Source organism: Balaenoptera ricei, chromosome 4, assembly GCF_028023285.1.
Source record: "Balaenoptera ricei isolate mBalRic1 chromosome 4, mBalRic1.hap2, whole genome shotgun sequence".
Classification (NCBI taxonomy): Eukaryota; Metazoa; Chordata; class Mammalia; order Artiodactyla; family Balaenopteridae; genus Balaenoptera; species Balaenoptera ricei.
In genome coordinates this window covers 92,079,269-92,100,886 of record NC_082642.1, presented here as the reverse complement: position 1 = coordinate 92,100,886, position 21,618 = coordinate 92,079,269, and the positions used below count along the sequence as shown (strand labels likewise).

Here is a 21,618-nt window from a genome sequence, read left to right as displayed (position 1 = left end):
AACAGACGCAGTATGGGTCTGGAGTCAAAAGTTCTGGTGGTAGCTTCCTAACCCCCCAAGTTGCAGGTAGGGTGGCATGATTCTGGAACCTGCAGGTGGGACAGCAACTTCCTGACTGTATGGATGTTGTAGCTCCCTTGGGGGGGCAGGTTCTTTGGGACCCTTGTGGGAGTCATCCTTGGAGGCCCAGCCTAGAGCCTGCTATTTGGGTCCCTCTAACGATTTACTAAGTCCCAAATTTCCTACATTAAATCACTTTCTACTTAAAATAACTAGTTTCTGTTATATACAACTGATCCAAATTATTGAATAAATTGTAGTATTACATCTCCATATCATAGAATATTAAAAGAATGAATTAGATCCATATAAATGACATACTAGTCATCTAGAGGGATTTTCATAGGTACTTCTAAGTGTGAGAAAATAAAAATACAGAAAAATGAGTATCTTATGACCCATTTTTGCAAAACAATGATCAACTAACTCCCTGAAATTTCTATAAATACAAGGATCCATGTAGGATTTTATGAGCATGGAGAAAATATTGGTTATGAATATAGGTTACAGGTGTGTGGCTAGGGAATACGAAAGGGGGTAATATGGGAATAGGAGGTGTAGAATGAATGTTGATGAAAAAAAGCAAGCATGGTATGATCTTACATATGTACATTATTTGGTCAAAATAAAAGTTAAGCGACACATAGGTTTGAAGTAGAAGCTTAATAGGAATCAAAGTGGAGAGAAAAACAAATTACAAGGAAATATTTGAAGAAATAATGACTGAGAATTTTCCAGAATTAGAAAAAGATGTACGATCACTGATTTAAAGAGCTCATAGAGCACTAACAGGAGACATTAAAAACAGAAACAAAACACTGTCATATTCATTGGAGTGAAATTTAAGATCATCAAAGCCAGAGAAAATTTTAAAGGCTTCCAGAGAGAAAAATTATGTCACCTTGAAAGCAACAAGGCTCTGGTCCATGACAGTCTTCCTCATAGCCACTGGGAGCCAGAAGGCAACAGTGTAATGTGCAAAGTGCTGAAGGAAAACAAGTTTGAACCTAGGATTTCATATCAAAACCACTATGTTTTTAAAGCTGATATTCCCTCATCCTACTGTCAATTTTGCCTTCATTTCTGAGGTGGCTTAATTTTTTCCTTCCATTTCTTTCCTGAACTCTGCCAGCTTCTGCTTCGTTTCCTCTTGCTGTCTCATTGCCTTGTCCCTAATTTTTTGCTTCTCTGTTCAATGTTCTTGATTTGAATAAATATTCGTTAAAATCAGTTTTAAAAGTTCATGGCCAGAGACTTCACTGGTGGTCCAGCAGTTACAACTCTGTGCTCCCAATGCAGGAGGCCCGGGTTCGATCCCTGGTCAGGGAACTAGATCCCACATGCTGCAACTAAAGATCCCATGTGCTGCAACTAAGACCTGGCACAAACAAAAAAAATTTTTTAAGTTAAAAAATTAAAAAAAAAAAAGGTTCATAGCCAAATATTTAGTCAAAACTTTATGGCAACATTTTTTTTATAAGTGTTTTTATTTATTTATTTATTTATTTTTAAATTTATTTTTGGCTGCATTGGGTCTTCGTTGCTGCATGCGGGATTTCTCTAGTCGCGGCGAGCAGGGACTACTCTTCCTCACGGTGCGCGGGCTTCTCATTGTGGTGGCTTCTCTTGTTGTGGAGCATGGGCTCTAGGCGGGTGGGTTTCAGCAGTTGTGGCAGGCGGGCTCAGTAGTTGTGCTCACGGGCTCTAGAGCACAGGCTCAGTAGTTGTGGTGCACGGGTTTAGTTGCTCTGTGGCATGTGGGATCTTCCTGGACCGGGGATCGAACCCATGTTCCTTGCATTGGCAGACAGATTCTTAACCACTGTGCCACCAGGGATGTCCTTGATAAGGTTTTTAATTTACAGTTTTATTTTTCTATTTCTTTTCTCTTTTTTTCCTAAAAATATTCTAGTATAGATCCTCTGCTGGTCCTTCTTGATGACTGATTTTTTTTTTTGAAGCAGATAAGGAAGGTTTTCCTGGATCAGCTATTTGCAGAATGCCTGTGTATAAGAAGGGTTGGAATTTTCCTTAATCTTCAGTTTTGTGCAGTGATTTGTTTAGCGTTACTTCTCTACATGGCAATAGGCATCTATATTTTTCCCCTAACATAAAGCTTATGGAACTTCTTTCCATTGTCATAAACTAAGGATTTACAACGTTTCCCTCTGGGTGAGCTGTTCATCACTAAGAAGTGTACTCTGCTAGCTCTTTCTGCTACGTGAAACCCATGGCATCCCCTCTCTGTTTCCTATCATATGTACCCTGCTTGATAACTACTGCTTTTGGCAGTTCTTCTAGCTCATCTGTGGCTTGGTTTTAGAGCTGCCTCCTAGTTTTCCCCACAAATGGCATTTGTACTTCTCTTGTTTTTGATTTCTACAAAAGAAGGGGGGAAAGGACAACTTTACACTTCCATCTTCACATTGAAATCCAATGGAAACTATAGTTTAAATGTGAGGGTGACATAAAAATATTCAAGTCCTCAGAAAGTCACCACACAAAGATACTCTTTAAAAGTATCATCTAGAAGAAAAATAAATATGGAGGGCACCTAAGAGATGAGTATTAGAGGAAAAGAGAAAAAACAGCAATCCAAAGCTAAAATTCTGTATGACACCAACATGGTGTGAGTGTCCATCAGCACTATGTGTCTAGTTCCTTTGGTGTTGCAAACCATCTCCTTGGAAGTTGTAGCATTTTGAGCTGGAGAGAGTCTTTGAGATCATATTTCCTCATTTTTTCAGGTCCTCGGGCTCTAGGTCCCTCAGAGGCACACTTTGTCTTGTGTTTAAATACTCAGTGTGGCACACACCAGAGAGCTAATAAATTATAAATGGTTGAAGGTCACAAAGACTATGAAGACAGACTCACTTGGTCACCTGACTCCCAATCCAGGGCTCATTCTCTTCTAATGCACCATTATTAAAATGAACTTTCCCATAGACTTAAATATCATTGCCTTTTCAAGTGTCTTACATTCATCAGTGATCTATCATGACCTTTTCTCAAACTTTGGCCAGAGATACAAAACGACAATTTAAATTCTCATACTCTTTCTGGGTAAGTTAGGGGACAAGAGGAGCTGTCTTATGTGTTAGTCATCCATCATTACCGAAATCTGACCAGATGGATTTTTAGACCAGTTGGGATGGTGGGGAGGGAAGAGGTGATGACAAGTGGTCTGAGTCTCTGGTGAAAAAAATGATCATTAGCTCTGTGGCAGAGGAAGGGTGGAGTGGTGGCATATGGGTCACTGCTCTAAATGGTGAAGACCTACTTACTCAAATATTTATTGGCTTGTTCTAGTTTGTGTACCATCTTCCACCAATCTATCTCCCTATCCTAAGACAGCAAGTCTGACAGTATTGACCTAAAAAAAAGAAAAAGAAAAAAGATTAATTTTCTCTCCATCCGTTGAGGCTCTGGATTTAAAATTTTATTTTTCCTTTACTCCTTTCTTCTTGCCAAACCACAAACTACTACCCTCCAAAAGGATCTGTTCTGCTTGCTTTGGAGCTGCTGACTTTTAAAATACTTGATTCTGGTCTCCAACTCCATTCTGGGGCTAGAGCTCACAGCCAAGTGCAGAATAATCTGGAAAGGATGGTGGGGTGAAAATATGTACCTTGGCTGTGTGCTCCCTACTGGGCAGTGGACCTCATTCTTTGTTTTAGATTTGAACAAATGTGTCAGTCTCCAGCTCCAAAGGGGACCACATTTTCCTGCTGGATAGTCTGTGATACTTCTGCATGTCTACTTGAGATCTCCAAGGAAAATGAGCCCTCTTACTCTCCAGCTGAACAGGAGATATTGCTGGGGTCCTCGAAATGTCCGAACTCACTGTGAATGCCAGTGTTGATGGGAGAAAACTCATGTAACTTTCTCTATCCACTTTAAAAGCAAGTTTAGATAATGACTTTTGATGGAAATGGCCAAGTGGGAAAATTGTTTTACTAGCATTATGCCACATGCTAAACAGAGAATTTAAGAACATTGTGTGTCTTTCATAAAGCAAAAATGAAACCTTAAGTGTCTAGCACAGTACATGCACATATACATGTAGACCAACTATATATAATTAGTGATCATTAACAACTATTTACCACTGACAGTTTGCTAAGCATTTTTACTTATCTAATCCTCATGATAAATTACAGAAGGAATTCCTTTATTATTAGACCATGCTAGTAGAGAGAGAATGGCATACAGCTAGATTCTGGTGACAGATTTGGGGCCCCAGGGGTTCAAGTGGTCATGAGATTCACCTGATATCAATGAGACAGCATAGTGAAGAAAGTAGACTGAGAATCACAATATCTGGTTCAAGGTGTTAGCTGTGGGGCCTTGAGCAAACGTCTTTAATATTTTTGTTTTCAATTTCCATATTTCTAAATTATCCTTGCACTGGTGACAGTTTAAGTTTCTGCCCTATCTCCCCTCCTGAAGATCTAGGAATCTGTGGCTTCTCCACAGCACAAGCAGTAGTGTGCAACTGTTTTCTAAACAAGTGAATTTTGCTTCAGAAGTTAATAATAGGTATAAAGAATAAAAGTTACAAGGAGGCTAACGCTAGCTTAGATGTATGTAATAAAGCTATAACAAGCTATTGCATGAACTTGCCCACACCAGGAGGAAGTTAACTGAAGCCTCGATGACCATTTGTCAGGGATTTAGTTAAGTCCAGCAGTAGTTATTAACTGACTACTATATAATAGGTACCAAGTGTCACGGGGTGTCAAAGATGAATAAATCCTGGTCCCTGCTCTTACGTACACAGGGTAGGAGAGGCTGAAATGTAAACTGATGCATCAGTAGAGGTATATGCAAGGTACAGAAGTGGTACTGTGGGTTTGAAGAATGAGTAAGAATTTGTCAGGAGCCTGAGGAAAAGGGTGGTCCAGGCAAAAGGTACATTTGGGATATTACCAGTAGTAGGTATCACTGTAAAACAGATTCCCTCTTTGGGTATGAGAGTGAGAGAGAAGACTTTTATAGATAGAAGTGCTTTCGTAAACCAATTTTAAGCCCTTCAGAAGTCCCTAAGATCTTACCATCTCTGATAATAATTCTCTGGGAGGTCATACTAGGGCCAACTGCTTTAAATAAAATATGCCCAGTTCTCTACACATGATATACTAAAACACCAATATATAAGTTATATAGTCATAGAACACATTTGTTTAAGCAATTTTAGGCAGAAGGAAAGTAAGAATTAACAGATTTGAAAAATGATTAAGGGAGTGTTAGCTCGTATATCAAATTCAACTTTAGTGTAATGCTTAAATTCTAGACTCCTAAAAATAATTTTTGAGAAGGGGCCTCTTACTCTAATAATTAAAACTTTAACCAATTCTGTCATTCTTTGTGACCTTACCCCATTTTTTTCTTCACAGCACTTATCCTTTGCTTGTGTCACACTGTAACATAAGCTCCTTGAGGGTAGAGAATACCTGTCTTGCTCGCTGTTGTTTTCTCAGAACCCAGAATAGTACCTGGCACATATTAGAGCTTTCATTTCCTTTATTCATTGAATGAATGAATGAATCTTTAGCTGAAGGGATTGCCCCACAATATGAGCACTACATACACTTAAGTTGTGATTTGGCTGCATGCCCTTTCTACCTAACCAGGCTTTGCAATTCTGCCCTACTTTCTATGTGGTTGAAGGCCTTTATTTTTAAGGCACTTGACATGAATGCCACCATTAGTAAAAAGTAAAGATTTCTGGACAATTCACTAAACTCCAAGGGTGGCAAGAATAAGAGAAAAATGTGCACCAAGTACTACTTTGGCTTCTTTAGCCCTGATCCTAGGATCCCTACGCTTGATCAAATAGAATCAGATTCTAATTTTCATCTTCAATGGTATTCACAAATACTAAATCCATTATGAACAACCCATACATTACCTCCACAGATCCAAGAAAGGACCGTAGAATAGTGACAAAATGCTGGAGAATAGTTCCTTCCTATTCTACAGCCAGTACCTATCAGGAGACACTGAATTCATCCTTTCAGAGGTTAGGGGACAGTCCATGTTTTTCACATTCTGGGACATCAGAAAAGGTTTTGTGAGAGCGCTGGGATTTGGGACTAGAATGACCCTACTGAGACGATGATGAGGCAGTCACAATGACTCCTAGTGTGAAGATCAGAACTACTGAGAATGGGCACTCTTCCTCTCCTTTTTAGCCCACTCTCCATTATCACTACCGTTATCAAGACTTACATTGGAATTTGTTAACTTTGAACTTAACCAAGAACTTGATTTTTCATTTTAGACAGTGCTTGCTCAGTGTGACTTGAACTGATCAAATTAAAAACCTGGGCGTCATCTTTGATTTCTCCTTCTCTTTCATTTCCTATTAAGTCACCAAGCCTATTGAAAACTTTTCCATTTGTCTCTCCTTTTTCACTCTTATTGCTAAAGGCCTATCAGTTTATGTCTGGACTACTGCAACGGCTTTCTAAGTAGTCTCTAGCCTCTCTCTCCTCTAATCCTTCTTATTTACCATTACTCTATGCAATTTTAAGAACATCCGGTTTCATCTGGTGATCCTCAATTTAAAAAAAAACAACCCCAGGATACCCTTACACCCAATCATTTCATAATGTATAATGGTCATTCCTCAGCCTGGAGCTCAAGACATTCTACAGTCTGACCCCAGCTCTTCTAAATTGTGTTACCATCATCTATTACTACCATTATCATAAAGGAACATCAACCCTCTATTTTAGTCAGGTTGCTGTACCTAACAATTCTCTGAATATACCACTCAACCTCCACATTCTGATGATGCTGACTTTATAGGGGGTTAACATTTTGAGGATATTTACAGAATTATTCAAATCCTATACATTCTTTAAGATCCAAATGAAGTTTCTTCTCTTCTAGGTCTTTCTCTATCATTTTGGGACTTCTTTCTACTCTAAACTTCTATGAAACTCACTGTCTATTCCATACATTTTGCTAGGGTCATATTCCACCCTAAAATTTAACCAAATTCTTTCATGTTTCTATGCCATGTGTATGTCTTTAATCAAATAAACAGTAAGCTCCTGGTAAAGGTCCCCCAAGGATTTTTCTAGTCTCATTTGTTCTTCAATCAAATTATTAACCCTTAGTTAACTGAACCCATAAATATTAAAAATGTTTCTTTGCACATAAGGATGCCTGTCTTATATTAAGGGTAAAAGAGGACAATCTTCTTGGATATCATATAATAATCTTAAGAATTTACTTCTGCATATGAATAACAATTGAATATTTAGGAATACACAGATGACACAATTTTCTCCCTTGCTTTATTATTTTCTATTTCTGAACTGTACTTCTGAACTTGTGTTCAAGGGTTGTGAACTGTTACCTCCACATAAAACAAGGAATTAATTTATGAATACTGGAAGCAAGAAATTAAAAATATTAATGGACAATTCTGTGAAAATAGCTTAGAATTCATTTAATATTTAGACCTAAGAAATCTCTTTCTATAAAATCTGAACATGTCAAAGAGACTATATCTGGGCCCTTTAGAATCTGAGCCCCAACACTTAAAAACCAGCAGGAAGAGGTTCTGGGACCAGCAGAACACTCTTTAATGCTAAAGCCTGCCCAAGCACTAAATACAATGACACCAGGGAGGTGACTTGTATGACGTATCAGTGATAGCACACTACGCAGTTTTCTAAGAGTTAAAATGTGCTGTTTACATGGAAGGAAATGATACCAAGTAGTTAGGGAGTGCTAGTTTAGAGAAGCACAGACCAACCTAATTCATATTATTTATAGAATAGAGAATGTTCTCAGCTAAAGTGTTGAAAAAAAGAAAAAATTGGTCCAGAAAGGCAGAATTACAACCAGTGCAAGATTTATAAAATCCATCATGTTCAGGGACTTCCCTGGTGGTCCAGTGGGTAAGACTTCGCGCTCCCAATGCAGGGGGCCCAGGTTTGATCCTTGGTCGGGGAACTAGGTCCTGCATGCATGCCACAACTAAGAGTCTGCATGCCGCAACTAAGAGTTTGCATGCTGCAACTAAAAAGAGTCCACATGCCACAACTAAAGAGTCCGTGTGCTGCAACTAAAAGATCCCGCATGCCACAATGAAGATCCCATGTGCCTTGACTAAGACCCGGCGCAGCCAAAATAAATAAATAAATAAATATATTTTTTAAAAAGTCCATCAGGTTCAAATATAATGACAAAAAACAAACACTTCTTTATTTAAAAAACCAAATTTCCAAAACTAAAACTTCTTTGTTAGCATTTCTTTATCAGTCTTTTACTTTCTATTGGTCTTAAATGCATTTGTGACAAAAATAAAGTGCCAAAGTTTTAAGAAACCATATGCTAACTTAGGATGTTATCTATATTTTCTTGGACCAATCAATGATTTTTAAAAATAGAGATATTGGCACTTTTTCTCTTAAAATAAATGTTTATATGTCTCACCAATAACACCAGCCTGTAGCACAGAGCATCCCACATAAAAACACAATGCCATTAAAAACCAAACAGGAATCCTGAAAGAGAAAAGAAACTCTAGTTTTAATATAGTAAACTGTACCCAGAGACTCCCTTCCCATTATCCTTTAGAATAACCAGAGAATCCTTCCAACCTGCACCCTGAGCCCAGCAGAGTAAGAATAAACTCTAATTGATAAATACTAAATTAAATATTATTTACAATACTTACAATATTTTCCTAGTTACACACATCTTTCTTCTCTTAGCAAATGTCAATTTCTTAAGATGACTTGTTTTTAAAAGTTCCAGTGTCAATATATTCCAATAATTTACTATTCATACAATTTATTATTTCACACATAATTAATATAAAACTTTAAAGAAATTTAAAATATATATTCAATGTAGCCAAGTTCTATTCTTAAAAACAACTTTTCTTCTGAGTTTACTTCTCCAGAAGACCAGTCCTCAAGGACTTCTGGAGTCTAGCAATGTTGGCATCCAGTGCTGCAAGGCCATTTCGGAAGTCTTGTTCATCACGGGAAGTGAACGTTGAAAAAGAAGACATGCTCCAGTCAGAGGTTAAATCAGAATTTAAAAAGCTACCATCAGAGACTGCACTACTCTTCACTTGAATGCTGCTGTTCTGACAAGTGGAGGGCCCATGACACGCAGCCAATTCCTCTGGCTCCTCAGCGGCAGGAGGTATCTTGCAAATGGCTTCCTTTATTTTCTTGAGGAGTTGCTTGTCCTCCATATCAGCTGTTCTGGAAAGTTTCTCAGGTGCAACTCCTTCCTCTTTGGAAGCGGAACAAACTCCAAGTGCACACGATTTATTTTCTTTTTCAGCAACACGTCCACTGACCGTCTGCGGTGGAGCAACAGTGATCTGTGGCTGGGGGGATAATCTCTTAGATGGTGGTGATTTCTTTTTAGAAGTGCTTCTAGCAAACGGAATGTAAACTGTCTTATCCAAATTACACTCATCTTCTATTAAAGTTGTAACTTCACTCTCCTCATCAGAATCCTGTTTTGAAAGGGCAGAAATGATTCCAGGGGCTGATGCTTCCACCATGTTCCTAGCATTAGTATGCTGAGGGCCTTTAGAGGGCAGAACATTTTCATAGGGTCTATCTGGCACTGTGTTTTCCTCATTGTTAATTGTAGAAAGTGGCTCTGAACGTGTAGTAATAGTGTGAACTGGTTCTAACTTATTTAGATAGCTCATTATGGAAGTGTGAGCAGGGATTGGGTCATGTTGAGGTTGTTTTTCATAAAAGTTCAGAAGTGATTTCGTAAGATTATTCCCAGGCTTGCAGCGAGCAGTGTCCATACTAAGATCTGAGAGAAGCTTTGCCATACTGGTCTGTAAAGTTCTGTTAAGAAGAATTTAGTACACTAATTATCTCTTTGTACCCATTTCTTTCATTTATTTAAATATACCTCATCTTTAAAAGAAAGTATTTGAGGCAAGCACCTGGTCCTTAATACAGGAAAAAGCAACTAAAAGCACAAAATCACAGAATATGCTCTGGAAAGAGTAAATTAAAATAAGAAATGATAAAAGATCTTGGTCTGCCTCAAATCGATTATTATTATATCTAAAAATAGAGGCTCAGAAAAATTTCTCTCTTAAGGTACAGAGATGCTTTCTTTTTTGAGCAACATTGTAAAATGGTAAATATACTACTCATTTGTTAGTGGACTCTGTTAGTAATTAAATTACTTTCCATTAAAAATATATATGCAAAGGACGCTGGAATAATGCTGGGTAAAAAAAAAATGATAGTTAGAGATAATTATCTAGTATAATTAGGTAGCAACAGCTAGGCTCCAGGAAAAGTGTGATATAAGGAAAACCACACAGGGTTTGAAGTCAGACAGAAATGGAATCGTATCTTCACACTATTGCTAGCTGTGATCTTGGCAAGTCACTCAACCTTCCTGAATCTCAAGTTCTTCAATTGCAAAATGAAGGTAACTACTTCAGAATTAGAGTGAACATTAAATAACATAAAATAGTAAAACATAAGGGTAAAGTGCCTAGCACAGTTTCAGGCTAAGTGGGTTTTTATTTCGTGGCAGCTTTTATTAGTAGTCCTATTAAAACCATTTTATACCAAGGCTTTAGTCTATTTGAATTGAATCATAATACACTCTTAAATACAGATAAGAAAAAGAAACACACCAGTTTTAAAAAAAGATACAAAGAACATCAACAGGTAATTTTAAAAGACTACAATTAGCCAATCAGCATGTTTTAAAAGTTCAACTTTTATCAGAGAAATTCAAATTTTTTAAATGTGATTTTTTTTTTTTTTTTTGGCCTATCAAGCTAACATAGGAAAATAAGAATATCCATTGTTAGAGAAGCTTGGAGAAGCAGGTATTACTAAGTGGGAGTGTACACTCTCCGAGCAGACCAGCAATATATCAGAAGCCTTAAAGATTTGTATATCCCACACCTTCTGACCCACCAAGTTGCACTTCTAGAAGTTTATCCTACTGATATTCACCAAGAGGCTGTACCCAGAGATATATTTACAAAGATGTAATTTATAATAGAAAATAAATGGGGTTAATATCCTCAAATACTGTGTACTGATTTAGGTAAACTATGGTCTTACTGCATCAGAGCCATCTATAGCCATGTTGTAAAGAATATTTATTGATAAGAAAATGTCCATTATACCAGGTTAAATTTAAAAGATCAGACCATAAGCAACACAATAACAATATTATTTTTGTAAAAACAGTTACACAGATCCAAATAAAATACTAAAAGGAATCTTTATATGAAACCGTTAGCAGTGATTATATCTTTGGATATAGAATGAATGATACTTTTCCTATAAAAGGAATAAAATAGTTTTTTTCCAACCTGGCTTTCACTGTCATCTTAAATATGCTATGTTTTGAGTTCTGATTACCATTCAAATGGCAATGGCTCCAGCCACTTTTTCCTCATACCTCTTTCAATAAGCTAATGAGCTACTATTAAAAGATTAAAAAATATGCTATAGAAATGTATATTTAAAGAAATGCTGTAATGAATAATGATCCACTAGTTAATTCAACAAGACTGCACACTGCCATTTTTATTTTTATTTATTTTTAGTAAGGAAATCCTTATGTTGAAGTTCCTTTCCAGACTTAAAAATGTTATCTCTGCTGTGCACAAAATCTGCAATACAGAAAGGAAGGAAGGGACAATATAATAAGAGTTTAATCTCTGGAAATTAATAGCAATCACTAAGCTTCTCATGTGTAAACAAAATGTGACTCACCATTGTCTTTGAAATTAAATCTCTGTAAGTAAAGTAAAAATATGCCAAAATTTAAAAGGAAGCAATACAAGCACCTAGATAGCTATAAAGTAGTTATATGTGTGTTTCTATTATATGAGACTCAGCTAAACACACTGATTTTTAATGCTTGGAAAACTGGCACACTTTCATAATAAGAAATGTAAAGATCTTTCTTGGCTATTCATAAAAATATACTAATTTAAATAACTATCAGCACTTGTAAGAATGCTCTCAGAAGCTATTAGAAGAATATTTACTTCTTATTTACTGAAAAATATATTAATTTTCCTCACATTTTATTGGTTTTATAACATGTATTCTAGTAAAATCTTTAAAAAGTGATAAAGATGTATTTCAAAACTATTGAAGGTTGAAGAAAGAAATGGTTTAGGAAATCTGTTCAGAACTTGTATGTGAAACTTCTAGTTCCATTATCCCTCCCCAGTAGTCTGAGAAAGGCATTAAAAAATTCTGTGAAATCTCTGAGACTATTTAACACACACACAAAAATATATACCTATCTGAGGTGTATAGCTATAGGGAAAAGATATGGGATAGATGAACATGAAGATTTATCTGTATTGTCAGATGTCATTGCTTTACTCTCTAATGTCAAAAGTAAAATTTAAATGGTCACAGTTAGCCCAGCTATAGTACTGGAGATGTTCCTAATTAATTGGATTACACAGGGTACCACCAAACATATCATAAATTGCCAGTGTGGGTGAATTTTGACAATTGAGCTCCAATAGCATTTTTTTTGTTGTTTTGCTCTTTAACTTAAAGGGCAAAACAAAAATTGCCATCAGTGAGTATATATACTTAGCATTTTGAAGCTAGTACTGAATCTTCAGAAAATGCAGTGGTAGAACTATAAGACACTGTGCTAAGCCTGCCTACTATGTTTCTATAATCATTTAGAGTCTAGTTAGTCTGATTAATAGGTGAACTAGTAGTCATGAGGCAGGATTCATGCTCAGCATAAAAAGAAAAGGTCCTTAACAACAATGGGAAAAAACTGACAGCAAAGTTCTTGAGAGTCTTAAGAAAAGGAGAACAAAATGTCTATATCTAACATTTTAGACACAGTCTTTTCTAAAAGCAGATAATATATAAGAATTAATGACCTTTCTCAGTTTCTATGTTAGGGTAAATGTTAAGAAAAGGCTCCAATTGGCAAACGAATCCATTTTCGTTCCTAATAAACACTGGAAAAGGCACACTGTGTGTTATTTGGGAAGTATGAGCAGGTACTAAGGTATCTTCTTAAAAAGGCAGAAGAATCTCTTAATAATGGGTCATCTTCTCTCAGAGAGAAGCTGTCCTTTTCAAAACAGGAAGTAAGGCTAAAGAGGGAATCTGAAGTCTTGGCTGAAGTCCAGCTCATGTCCCAACTAGGTGCGAGAGTCAGGTATGTGCCTTCATTTCTTTGGACTTCCATTTATGCTAATTTCTAGAATAACTGTACTATTACTTACTCTGAAAACTGTTCTTACATTTTTGCTATCAATTTTCTTCACAAATGTACCACACATGTTAAATAGTATTTAGTCCAGTTTATCCTTAAAAAAAGATGTTATTTCCCTTCATACATCATCAAAGAACTAGAATAGCTTTTTGCTTAACGATGTGGATATTTAGCAACTAAAATGATTAAATATTTTTGTGTGTGTTTTACACTCATATATTTGGACCACAGTATACAATAAATGTTTGTTGAATAAATGAATAAACAAATGAACCCATCCATTTATCCATCCATCTCCCCGGGGAAAAAATGCTAAGGTTTACGTAGACTAGATTAGGCACGGAGTCGTCACCAGGAATAAACTGTTTTAGTTAAGACCATGCCATGTATGAGGGTGAAAGAAAACCTGGCTAGGAATTAAGAGGTGTGAGTTCTAGTCCCAGCTCCGTTATTAACTCTCTATTAATATTTAACTTACATGGCCCCAGTTTCCCCAACCATGAAAATGCAGATATTTAAATCTTCCCTCCATAGATGAGGACAAATGAAATAATAGAGAGAGGACTTTGAAAAAAATCCAAGTGCTTTATAAATAAAAGATAACATCAGCTTCTAATGTCATGCCCATAAAGGAGCTGGGTTTAGTAGTATGAAAAAGAAATTGAGGGAAGAAAACTCCCAGGGAGCTAGATCTTCTGCTTGGGGCCGACAACCATGCCCCTTAGAATGAGGAGATGCTGCCAGTGACACGTAAGCAACCACTCACGGAACCTGACCATGTTACCTTGCTGTCCTGTTTTTCTTTTCCAAATTGACTATATACCATATATACTTTAATACATATGTTAAAAAAATATATGTATTAAAAAAGTTATTTTTAACTTAAAAAGTGTATTGATATATAATTTATAAACTATAAAATATGCCCTTTTAAAGTGTACAACTTAGTGGGTTTTTTGTCTATTCATAGAGTTGTACAACCCTAACCTCTACCTAGTTTCAGAACCCTCACAAGAAACTGTGCCCATTAGCAGTCAATGCTCATTCTTCCCCTCTTCTTCCAGCCCTTGGCAACTACTAATCTACCTTTTGTTTCCATGGGTTTGCCTATTCTGGACATTTCTTAGAAATAAAATCATATAATATGTGGCTTATTGTGATTGGCTTCTTTTACCATAAATATTTAAAAATAACAGAATTTTTACCCCAAATTACTCCTCAGGAAAAAGAAGACGCTTTTCTTTGGAGACCTTATAAAGACTTTCATAAGAAGGGACATTCTCCTAATTACTTCACTTTGAACAAGAGTGGTACAAACCAATTTTTAGAAACTCTGACTAGAACCTAATTAATTATAATACTACATGGATACAAGAAGTGTATTTTGTTTTTTTCACTGTTCAATACAAGTTTGAGTGAAATTATTCTGTGAAAGATGAATGAGGAAAAAAAGTGATATTTCTATATTAACAATAGCTTTTATAAAGTCACTTCAAATATGTTTACAAAACAAAATTAATATTATATATATTATGATTTATATATATATTTCATCTATTTCCCTAAAAGTTTATAGTTCAAAGTTGGGAAAAAAAGTTTGTAATTCAAAATGGGTCTTCTCATTTGAAGTACGAAGAAGATTGTTTTATGTTTAGAACTATGAATTTCCAGCTTCATTCAAAGGCATGGTCAGATCTGATGATATTCAGGCCTAAAATAACTGACTTCTCTAGGATTTAAAAAATTAGTAGAAAATCTAATTCTTGTCAACCATCCCAAGAGAAAACTGAACTTTATAAGTGCATATCATTCAAAAATTGAGTGAGGTGGTTTTATTTCTGTAAGACATGTTAAGGAATAAAGGGATCTTAGAAGTTGCTGCCAACTCCCTCATTTTACTGATGAAATGAATGAGGCTCAAAGAGGCTAAATGACTTACCCAAGATCTTATGAATGAGGGCTTACTGTGCTAAGTGCTTTTCATGAATGATCTCTTAGTCCTCCTATCAACCCTAATCATGTCCCCACTTTACAGGTAAGGTTTAGAAAGGTTAACTATCTTGCTCAGAGTCATACAGCTAATACATGGTAGAGCTAGGATTCCACTCAGGTTTCTCTGGCTTCAGAGAGCTCTTAACCATTTTGCTAAATAAGTCTTTAGCTCCTCATCAGAGGCCTTTTCACATGGTTTAAAAAAGCAGTTAGGGCTTCCCTGGTGGCGCAGTGGTTGAGAATCTGCCTGCCAATGCAGGGGACACGGGTTCGAGCCCTGGTCTGGGAAGATCCCACATGCTGCGGAGCAACTAGGCCCGTGAGCCACAACTACTGAGCCTGCGCGTCTGGAGCCTGTGCTCCGCAACAAGAGAGGCCGCGATGGTGAGAGGCCCGCGCACCACGATGAAGAGTGGCCCCCGCTCGCCGCAACTAGAGAAAGCCCTCGCACAGAAACGAAGACCCAACACAGCTAAAAATAATAAATAAATAAATAAATAAATAAATAAATTTAAAAATAAAAGAAGAAAGGAAAAAAAAAAAAAGCAGTTAACCATGTTTGGAATTTATCTTAATTGGAACAGAAGAAAACATCATTAGAAATTAGCAAAAACATTGAGAAAAGGGTAGGGGTAAGAAAGCAGGTCCGAAATTATTTTGAAGTTTATAAATACATCTAACAAAAGGCATAAGTTATTCAAATGATGTCAATATTACCTGGTTAATTCTCTTAGTCGAGTCACCTCAGCATCACGCTGACGTAATGTTATTCCCAAAATTTGATTTTCCTTTTCTGCAGCTTCTAACTTAAACCGGGAGCTTTTCACATTGACTAAAGCTTCCTCCAATTCTAAAACAACAAAAAAGTTTTAGTTTCCCTATTACTTTTTAAAAAGTGACCATAACTGTAGTTCAAACACATACCAATTTTCATTCTTGTTGTCTCAATGTCAAATTGCTGTTTATTTTCAAGTAAAGTTTGATCTTTCTCTTTAAATATACAAGCAAATTTTTTGTTTTCATCTTTCTGACTTTGTATCACTTTTAAAAGCTCTTCATTTTTACTCTGTAGTAATTCTTGGCTCTTTAGTGACTCCTGTAATTGATTTTGCAGTGACTTGTTCAATGATTGAAGAGAAAACACTGTAAGACAAAATAGATCAAATAATTATTACCCTAATTTAAAAACTACAAACCTGGAAGAGCTCTGTTTTTTAAAAAGAAAAGGCTTGGAATTTATTGATTTTGCTTAACCATTATATGCTTGAGCAGTTCTATGTAAATACTAAATGTATTTTTAAAAACTGGTTGGCAGAAGTCACATCTTTCTTCTCCAATTGATATTTCAGGCATTAATCTTTTTTAACCTTTTTTAACAAAAAAATAATATATATACAAAGTAAAAAAAATTCAAACATCATGAAATACCAATGATACCAAATGATTCTCAATGAAAAGTCTCCCTTCCCACCCCACCTCCACTCTCCCCCAAGAAGCAAGCAATATTAACTTTGATATCCTTCTGGAAAATACTTTTGCATATAACATATATTTAAGCATAAATGAATCATACTATACCCATAGTTTCTAACCTTCCCTTTCCCCCCTCCATAAGATTGTTATGTATCAGCACAGAGATCTATCACATTCTTTCTAATGGCTATAAAATGGCACCTTTCATTTAACAGTTGCAGCCTTGAGTGAAGTAGAATCTGGGCATACAGTGGTGAACAACAGAGACATGGTTCCTGCTCTCATGGAGCTGATAGCAAACAAGTAATTATGACTAGTAATACACGCTCTCAAGGCAACAAGAAGGGAAATGGTAGAGAATAAAAAGAGATAGGCTGCTTAGAATGGCAACCACTGATCTCCTCACTTTCCTTCTTGGCCTCCTCTCTCCCACCCATCCCCATGGTTTATTCATAATGGAACCAGAGTGATCTTTTCCAAAATTACTCTGGTGAAGGTGAACGCGTTTATGAAGTGCGTGTTCTGTTGGGTGCTCATATTTTTAAAATTTCTTTGTAAGAGATATTTTTATATATTAGGAAAATCAAGCCTTGGTCATATCACACAAAAAACATTTCCCCATTTGTTGATGCTTTTTGAATGTATTTATAATTTTGTTGTGCATAAAATGAAAAAGATTTCTGGGACATGCTTTATCAATCTTTCCTTTGTAGCATGTGAGTTTTTGTTGGGCTTAGGAAAAGTTCCTAAGAATACAAAAAAAGTTCTTATCTTTTCCTCTAGTACTATTAGTTTTCTTTTCTTTTCTTTTCTTTTACTTTAAGCTCTATGATCCATAAGGACAACTTGGCAATATCTGTCAAAACTGCAACAGTATATACCCTTTGACTCATAAATTCTACAGCTATAATCTACAAAAACAGTCACACATGTGCACAGAGACATAGGTACAAGGATTTTCGTTGCAGGATTATTTCTACTGGGAAAATGAGGAAAGTATCTAGATATCTATCGGCAGGGGACTTTAAATACATTATGACAGAACTGCATAAAGAGAATATCTACACAGTTCTTAAACAGAAAGAAACATATTTATGTATTTTGACAGAGAAAAATGTCTACTACATATTACGTGAATAAATACAAGCTGCAGGAGTATATACAGTGTAATCTCATTTTCACAAAAGAAGTACATATATAGTTCTATTAGTGCCCATCTGTTAGTAGATACGCAGTATTTATGAAATAAATCAATTATATATGAACAGGAGATATGTGAAAGGAAATACAGTCTTTTTTTAAAAAAATAGAGGTATTGGGACTTCCCTGGTGGCACAGTGGTTAAGAATCTGCCTGCCAATGCAGGGGACACGGGTTCGAGCCCTGGTCTGGGAAGGTCCCACATGGCGTGGAGCAACTAAGCCCGTGTGCTACAACTACTGAGCCTGTGCTCTAGAGCCCGCGAGCCACAACTACTGAGCCCTCATGCCACAACTACTGAAGCTTGCACTCCTAGAGCCCGTGCTCTGCAACAAGAGAAGCCACCGCAATGAGAAGCCCGCGCACCACAATGAAGAGTATCCTCTGCTTGCTGCAACTAGAGAAAGCCTGTGTGCAGCAACGAAGACCGAATGCAGCCAAATATAAATAAATTAATTAGTTAATTTTTAAAAAATAGGGGTATTATTGGGAAGTCACAGCACGAATCTCTTATTTTTGTGTTTCTGCACTATTTTAAATTTTAATGAGTATTATTCTTACTTTCTTAATGTTAATTGTTAACAAAAAGTCCACTTAACACAAAGTAATTAAGAAAGTTCAATTCTTTATCAACATTTCCAGAGCCACAAAGAATTTACCATCAGTTCTTAAGTTCTTTTACCTACATTCAAGGTTGCATTCCAGAGAACCAGATGACTTTTGAGTTTTTTCTCGTTCTCTAAGTTGCTGGTTCAAAATTCTCAATTGCCTAAATGAAATAATGAAAAACATGAATGCAAGAATCCCAAGCTCATTTAACAGTATACATTTGATAGCCTATTAAAATAGACAACACAAATAGTGGCTAGAACAGCAGAACTCCATCTTATCCTCCAAACATAAGACAAAAACCAAATAAACAAAGCAACAAAACCACACTACTGCTATTATTAGAAGGCCTGAGATAATTTTTAAAAGATTGTCTGGGATAGCATAAAACCACCCTTCACTAGAAAAAGGTTAATTTATTTTTCCCCTTCCCTTTTTTGTTCTCTTTTCAGTGATTTCATTGTTTGTTTCTATTTCTTTCATTTCTATCTCCTCTTGCTATTTTCTTCTTCTGTCTTCCTTCTCAGGAAGTATTTTCAATACTGTAGTAATTATCTACTTTTTAAAAGATCTGTCATAACTATGAACCAGAATACCTACAGGGACCGACTGCTATCAGACATCTATCTGCTCGGCTTGTCATGCACTGTAAAAATTGGAAAAGACAAATTTATGCTTCTACTAATTTCTTTATTAGATGTAAAAGTTAATGGCTTTAAGTAAAGAGAATGCTAATAAGCAGCAACTCTTTCCCACAATGAACTTCACAATATGTAGCTGCTTCACAAATAGGAACGTACAAAAGGAAGTGTTTACTTCTAAGAAGTTAATACTTAAAAAAAAGGTATCTCTGGTATCTTTCCAGAATTACTTACTTGGAAATAATCAACACTAAAGTATTATTGTTACGAAATCTAAAATTATAGATTCTACCTCACATCATTTGTATGTATTAATTCAGAATGGATTAAAGAGCTAAACATAAAATATAAAAATGAACAAAACTTAACTATACAAGGTTTAGGTGGAAATCTACATAATCTTAAAAAGTGGGAAGGGCATTCCTAAGCAAGACTCAAAATCCAGCAACCACCAAGGAAAAAAAATGAAGGATTTAACTACATCAAAATTTGAAACTTGTTCTAGAATTAGCAGTCTGGAAGAAAATACCTGCTACACATATAACAGACAAAGGGTCTGTAACATTTAAGAACTACAAATCAGTAAGAAGGGCAATAAAATGTGACAAACGATAAGAATGGGCAATTCACATAAGAAATAGAAATGGCCAATAAGCATATGAAAAATGCTCAGCCTCACTAATCTGAAGAAATGCAAATTTACAACAGGAGATACTTTATGGCCACAGGATTGACAAAAATGAAAGGAAATAACACTTTTCGTTGGTGACGGTATAGGGAAAGGGATTATCTCAATTGGTGGGAGTCTACTGGTATAACCATTTTGGATGTCAATTTGGCATTATCCAACAAATGTAAAATGTTCACAATCTGTGACAAAATAATTCCAGCTCTAAGTTATCTAGCCTCAGAAATAGTTGTATATGTGCAAAATTACCTATAATCTTGTAGATATATATAAGGATGTTCTCAACAGCAATATTTAATAGAAGTTGGAAACAAAATGCTACATAAATTATGATATATCCACACTATGAAATACTAATATACAGGTATTTTAAAAAAGAGACTGGCTTCCCTGGTGGCACAGTGGTTAAGAATCCACCTGCCAATGCAGGGGACACGGGTTCGAGCCCTGGTCTGGGAAGGTCCCACATGGCGTGGAGCAACTAAGCCCGTGCGCCACAACTACTGAGCCTGCGCTCTAGAGCCCGCAAGCCACAACTACTGAGCCCGCAAGCCACAACTACGGAAGCCCGCATGCCTAGAGACTGTACTCCGCAACAAGAGAAGCCACCGCAATGAGAAGCCTGCGCACCGCAACGAAGAGTAGCCTCTGCTTGCCGCAACTAGAGAAAGCCCGCACGCAGCAACAAAGACCCAATGCAGCCAAAAATAAAAATAAATAAATATATTAAAAATAAATAAATAGAGACTGTCATGGAAAGATTTCCAAGAGACATTATACAGTGAAAAAAACAAGCTACAGAACAATAGTATAACATGATCTCATTTTTGTTTTAATAAAATTCAGCTTTTCTGAAAAGGTTTCTCCTTTACAACAAAGAGGGCAGATCTAGAAAAGGCAGCATAGACTGGTAACCCATAACTCCAACTGGAATGCTTCTTCTGATATTTTCCAGAAAAACAGCAGGTCCTTGTACACACCAAGTGTGTGACAGAAGCTTTGCTTGACAAGTCTGTATGTCCCTGGTCAGATTCTTCTCTCCTCTTCTCTTTTACAAGTTCATGGGCCTGAGCTGAGAAGCATAATAAAGCTGCTCCCACATTTAGGAAAACATTCCCTCCAACCTAACTGTACCACTAGCTACTCTCTTCCCTCTCATTCCCAGTTTTTGGGGCCGGGCTTTTAAAAAATGATTGTTCTATAAAAATGATACATGATAATAAATAAAAGAGTCTTTTAAAAATGGATAATGTTACACATGCTATTTAAAAGTATTATGTATTATATTTAAGTTTACTTTCCATAATGGAAAAGAATATGAAAAAGAATGTATATACATAACTGAGTCACTTTGCTGTGCAGCAGAAACTGACACAACATTGTAAATCAACTATACCTCAGTAAAATAAATTTTTAAAAATTATTCCTAAACAGCCTAAAATAAAGGAAATAGGATATGAAAAACATTGATTTTGGAATTTTTACTGTCAAGATTACTAACAGTCTATTCTGAGCCCATAATTCCAGTTGTTTTAGTTCTATGTATAGATTCAATGTTCATCTCTAATCTACTCCTTTACCTGAACTCACCTCTTGGTTGGCTAGACTTTGCCATTCAAGAATCTTTGTTTCTAAAGGAGGCCAAGGGTGCTGGTATTTCCTAAGTTTTCCCACACTTTAGAATACGACTATTACCTTTACACTAAAAGG

The 21,618-nt window shown here is 36.1% G+C and overlaps 1 protein-coding gene across 4 annotated transcripts in view; it reads right to left on the bottom strand.

Annotated features, from left to right (window-relative positions):
* Positions 1-847: 847 nt before the first annotated feature.
* The window catches only part of CCDC14 (coiled-coil domain containing 14), a 53,764-nt gene continuing 32,993 nt past the window's right edge, over positions 848-21,618 (bottom strand). For 2 of the 4 annotated variants that reach the window (XM_059920954.1, XM_059920955.1), the window contains exons 10-13: positions 18,657-18,739; positions 16,222-16,440; positions 16,015-16,147; positions 8,314-9,905 (exon numbers count right to left, since the gene is read on the bottom strand). In XM_059920954.1, coding sequence (XP_059776937.1) covers positions 8,975-9,905; positions 16,015-16,147; positions 16,222-16,440; positions 18,657-18,739 — 1,366 coding nt within the window. In that variant the 3' untranslated portion in view covers positions 8,314-8,974. Of the gene's footprint in view, positions 1,439-8,313; positions 9,906-16,014; positions 16,148-16,221; positions 16,441-18,656; positions 18,740-21,618 lie in introns of those variants that run through there. The other 2 variants (XR_009502913.1, XR_009502914.1) reach the window with 2 other exon arrangements.